At 40.4% G+C, this 5,000-nt stretch overlaps 2 protein-coding genes across 3 annotated transcripts in view; both read right to left on the bottom strand.

Annotated features, from left to right (window-relative positions):
- LOC147471073 (cytochrome P450 3A41-like) overlaps window positions 1–5,000 on the bottom strand; it is a 26,293-nt gene that overhangs the window by 14,011 nt on the left and 7,282 nt on the right. The gene's annotated exons all lie outside the window — the stretch shown is intronic.
- Window positions 1–5,000, bottom strand: part of LOC122267183 (cytochrome P450 9e2) — a 13,973-nt gene that overhangs the window by 1,709 nt on the left and 7,264 nt on the right. Inside the window, exons 1-3 of one of the 2 annotated variants that reach the window (XM_043037203.2) lie at window positions 3,810–3,936; window positions 1,148–1,330; window positions 1–661 (exon numbers count right to left, since the gene is read on the bottom strand). The exon at window positions 1–661 is cut by the window's left edge and continues 27 nt beyond it. In XM_043037203.2, coding sequence (XP_042893137.2) covers window positions 1–661; window positions 1,148–1,324 — 838 coding nt within the window. In that variant the 5' untranslated portion in view covers window positions 1,325–1,330; window positions 3,810–3,936. Of the gene's footprint in view, window positions 662–1,147; window positions 1,331–3,809; window positions 3,937–5,000 lie in introns of those variants that run through there. The other variant, XM_086540515.1, reaches the window with a different exon arrangement.

Below are 5,000 nucleotides of genomic sequence, written 5' to 3'. Positions count from 1 at the left end.
TTTCATCCTGATCTTCTCTAGTCTCCAACATAATGTCTAAGAAGTCTCCTCGCTTTCCTCCTGTCTTTCTCTGCTTCATTGTCTCAATCACAACATCAGTGAAAAATTCAGTGTTTTCATGAGAGATTTGTACATTTAGAAGTTTTGCAAGCTTGGGGACAGTCAGAAAAAGTAAAAATTTCGCCATCCTAAATGGGCTGATTTTAAACATTTCCATGGCTTTTTGGGGGAAAATGCCATTCTCCTCAAATGAATTTGTCTCCAGGCCAAAGGCACACGACGATATAACCTCCATCGTGTACATGCCAAAGCTTTCCTTCATGCGTATCACTGGGTCTTTTTCCAGTTGTCTGTGGAAGTAATCAACCAGACCTTCAGCCTTAGCTTCCACTAAGGGAAACATCCCCTTCATCCTTCCTGATGTGAAACTCGTAGATAGAACTGATCGGATGCCCTTCCAGTGATCGCCTGTGGCACTAGTTAACATTTCATTGAAAACCTTATCCTTAGGATTAGTTGCTTTAAAACTCCGCCGGTCAGCAAAATGGTCAAAATCCTTGATGAGAACAGCCTTCACTAAATCAGGATCACCAACCATGAGATTCGGATTGTGTATATCATACAGGCCACAGAACAATGAGCCTCCATGATCCCTGTACATCTGAAACAGATATGAAACAGTGTCATTAGAGTGGACTTCTGTTAGTCTTAGAAGTATGCATTGATTCAGATATCCAGAAACAAGACCTGGTTGGATCCGAAAACCATATCCTTAACTTAGGATCAAGTTTCAAGGGACGTTTATAAATAGTGGATTGCATAAGAACCATTCAGGGCTTTCTGATCGGTGTCGTGTTTTCTCTACCTTGCTGTGTATCTAATGATCCTGCATTTTGTGTATATTTGAGTCAGGCTCGTTTATTGACACCTAGGTATTGATGTTGAAAAAGAAAGTAAAAAAAAAGAAAAAGAAAAATGCAACTCGGCCTTTCACCCTGCAAGAGCCTTCTAGTCTAACAGGGAATACATTACAGGTATCAAGCTGTTCCAAGTGCAATTCTGTCCCATTTCCAGTGGCTTGTTTGATGCGAAAGACTACCGGACAATACGTACCTCAGCTAAGAGCAAGTTTGCGAGTAAAACTCACCTCGTCGATGATCAGCCATCGGTATTTCTTCCGGTTGAGGAGCTTGAGTGTGTGTCCTAAGAAGGGGATCGATCCGGGCGCCGTCGGCACGCCCCTTGAGGACCAGTAGCTGTGGCGCCATCGGGAATACAGCAGCGCCGACACCAGCAGGACCGCAAGCAGCGCCCACGTGATCATGTCTTCCTGCAATGTTATGCAGGATTAAAGTTTCTGATGCCCACAGACACAAATGTATACTAATAGATTGCCCATTGGCTCTATGAAACCCATAGGTGCTTCACTATCATTATATATATATATACATGTATATATATATATATATATATATGTGTATATATATGTATACATACACAAATGTGTATATATATATGCGTGCATGTACACACATGTATATATACATAAAATATGTATATATATGTATATATATACATATATATTACATATATACATATACAAATTTTACCTCCCTGACCGGGGCTCGAACCCGCGCCATCCTAAGGCCCGAGTGATGATCCTAAGGCCGTAGTAAAGAACCTGTGGGGTGTGGGCGTCGGGTAAAAATGAACGGGTGTCGAGTGTAGGGTATAGGACATTTTATCCTACGCCCTACACCGACACATTTTCCTACATGTTATTTTTTAACCTATTTATTTATTTTTATTTATTTTTTTTTTTTTTATTCCATTTTTACCATAACACCCTACCCCTTTTTTTCCACACCGCCCCAAATTCCCCGACGCACCCCACCTTTACTAACCTTTACTGACGGCACCCGATTTCGCTCGCAGCCTCAACGGACCCGGCAATTTCAAGTCACAATTCAGTAGGTTAATCAGGTATATATGTGAGAAAGAAGGTAGAGAATAGTGTAGAAAATATATTATAAATATAAGACAATTATATATAACCTCGGATTGTGAATTGTTGTGAATAATTTTGCCGAGCGCGCCGTACTGTTAAACTTCGCTAACACTTCTATTGCTAAGAACTGCGCTTAGCGAAGAGCAAATATCAAATGGCAATGGCCATGCATATCTCTTGGGTCTTTTAGAGACAATAGCCATCCCGACTCACCTGTATCACGTACTCTCTTACGACGAGTCTACGGCGCGGGGTCGTAAACGGTGTAATGTAAAAATTGTTGTATTTAAATTAAAAGTGTTCTTTCATACATACATACTCTTACATATATATATACTTATATATATATACCATATAATAATAATCATATAAATATATATATATAATATTTATATGATACATTATGCATACAAATACTATGTATATCCACAGACATATTAGTCATATTTGCATAATATATATAAAATATATTATATATTATATATATATATATAATTATATATATATATATTCCATAAACACATATATATAATATATATATATATATATAAGACAGGCACGGTGATGATACATACACACTACAACGACCACAACAGAATATCTAACCAGACGCCTTATGAGACGTCATGGAATTTACCTATTTGCTCATAGCAGAGCATGATAGCGATATTTTATACAGACAATTCCTGGGATTATGTATCTTATATACACACAAACACTCACACCTAAATGATAATCGTGGGATATGCAATTAAGATCGCCACTGAGTCAGGGAAAACTATCGGCGACATCGTCAGGGAAAACAGGTCAGGTCACCGTAGATCCCTCAGCCGGGTGCTCAGTATACCTAGCTGTGGGTGCGACGAGGTATACATACGTGAGGCAGGGCGTGGACTCCATGAACAGCGAATCGGCCGACCCCGCAGCGCCCTTTGACGCCATGGCATCAGGGGCGCTTTCGCTGTTCACGTCGCCACCAGCGGACGTCTCCCTGAGTGGTCCCAAACCTCCCTTATCAAGCAAGGGTTGACCTCACGAAAGAAGGAAGATGACAGAAACGGCCTTAATACGATCGACAAACGACATAAACAGCGATCCGGGAACCACGAATTATCCAAGGTTGTCGCGCGTCTAATCACCGATGTAACATGACACTGGCACTTATGCCGCGCCGGTCTCCCCGAAGTACTATTAATCCAAAGAAGATTAGACAATCACATTTCCGTGGGTTTTCCTGTGTCTAGACGTGCGGCTTGGCGATATTAAGTTGTTGACAGACACACAGGCGGGCTCGAGCGGCGGTACCGCGGGGCGAGTATCTTTCTCCCGCTCGCTGTGTCCACGAAAGCAGGTGCGCGAGACGAGGAATTCCTGGGCCTTCGTATGGGACTTACTTGACTCTGTTTTTACGACTATATTTGGCGGTAGTAGTCCATCGATAGCAATTTCAATGGGTTTAAAGCTACGGGCGTATTCCTACCCACTTTGGATGATAATAGTAATAACAGCAACATAACTTTAGCACTAAAATGACAACTTATGAAATGTTTACGATTATTTGGAACACATTAACAAAAGAACTTAAACAATAGAATCGTTTAAAAACGGTTTAGATGCCAAATAAAAGATATCGTTAATCAATAAAACAACAGTAAATAAATACAAACAACAGAGACATGAGGATCCTGGTAAATTATAACCAGATAACATTAATGATAATTACAGTGATGAAATTCTAAAGAGCTGCTCTTATACTAACTCAACATAATGTTAACAAGGTTTAGATTAAACAACCTCTTACTTGTATACTATAGAAGGGAGTGTGTAATATTTCTGTGACTTCTGTCCAGAGAAAATGATTCGTCCATCTTATATACCCGAAGACTGAACAGTCCGCCCCGTCTTAGGCAGCGTTAGTTTAGGTTGTTGTACGGAACATTTAACTTGATGTTTAGATCTTCAGTATCTCTAAAGCTAAGGAGGTGCTATAACTATCAAAATGATTATCAGATTTGATTTTTGAAAGAAATTAATAAAATGGTAAGAAAGAAGAGATAAATTGATGGAGAATTGTAAAATGGTAAAGGAAAGCAGAACCTCGTTGCCTGACGTATGAGGTGTGGGGAAACACTAGTCACATGAAATGAATCGGTGTTATCGTTGCATCACTTTTAGAGTGGAATTGATAACGCCCTAAAGATTATCCAGAAAAGGTAATGATTGGCGAATCCACGTAGAAAAAAGTGCAGCAGAAAGAAAGGTCATCCTACGATTATCACCACTAAAGTTGAATTGTTTTGGCTAGATCTCTTCCTGAAATAAGCCTAAGTAGTACCGACTGCACATTTCCTGGAAGCTGAAATTGCTGAGTGTGATGCAACACCCTTTCAGGCCAACGGGCGTGGGGTACAAAGAACTAATGTGGATTCTCAAGCCATTCCATTGTATTTGGAAAAATAACATGTCTTAACTCTGCTTCGTAACGGCATAATGACTGAGTCATAGTTACATTTTAAGTCATTTCGTTTTGTGTGTGTGTGTGTGTGTGTGTGAGAGAGAGAGAGAGAGAGAGAGACAGACAGACAGACAGAGAAAGAGAGAGAGTAAGTGAGAGAGAGAGAGAGAGAGAGAGAGAGAGAGAGAAAGAGAGAGAGAGAGAGAGAGAGAGAGAGAGAGAGAGAGAGAGAGAGAGAGAGAGAGAGAGAGAGAGAGAGAGAGAGAGAGAGAGAGAGAGAGAGGGAGAGATACAGCGCAAGCGAGCGAGCAGTGACTCCATAAAGGTATGTTTTCGGGTTCATTTTTCATTTTGTTCTTATCCCCTTCCCTATACTTCAGCTGTCATGATAACTGCTCGACCTTGATGCAGGAGAAATCCAAAACCTATAACATTCTATGACGGAGAAACACACAAACAAGCAAATCAAAAAACGTATTTTCAAACCGTTTCCTCGCCCTGAAAGAGAAGGAAAGAGAAAAACGATTTGCCAAGGTC

The sequence above is a fragment of the Penaeus japonicus genome, unplaced genomic scaffold (genome assembly GCF_977035675.1).
Source record: "Penaeus japonicus unplaced genomic scaffold, GWHDUDI00000001_assembly GWHDUDI00000010, whole genome shotgun sequence".
In the NCBI taxonomy this organism is placed as follows: Eukaryota; Metazoa; Arthropoda; class Malacostraca; order Decapoda; family Penaeidae; genus Penaeus; species Penaeus japonicus.
This window is presented reverse-complemented; position numbering and strand designations above follow the sequence as displayed.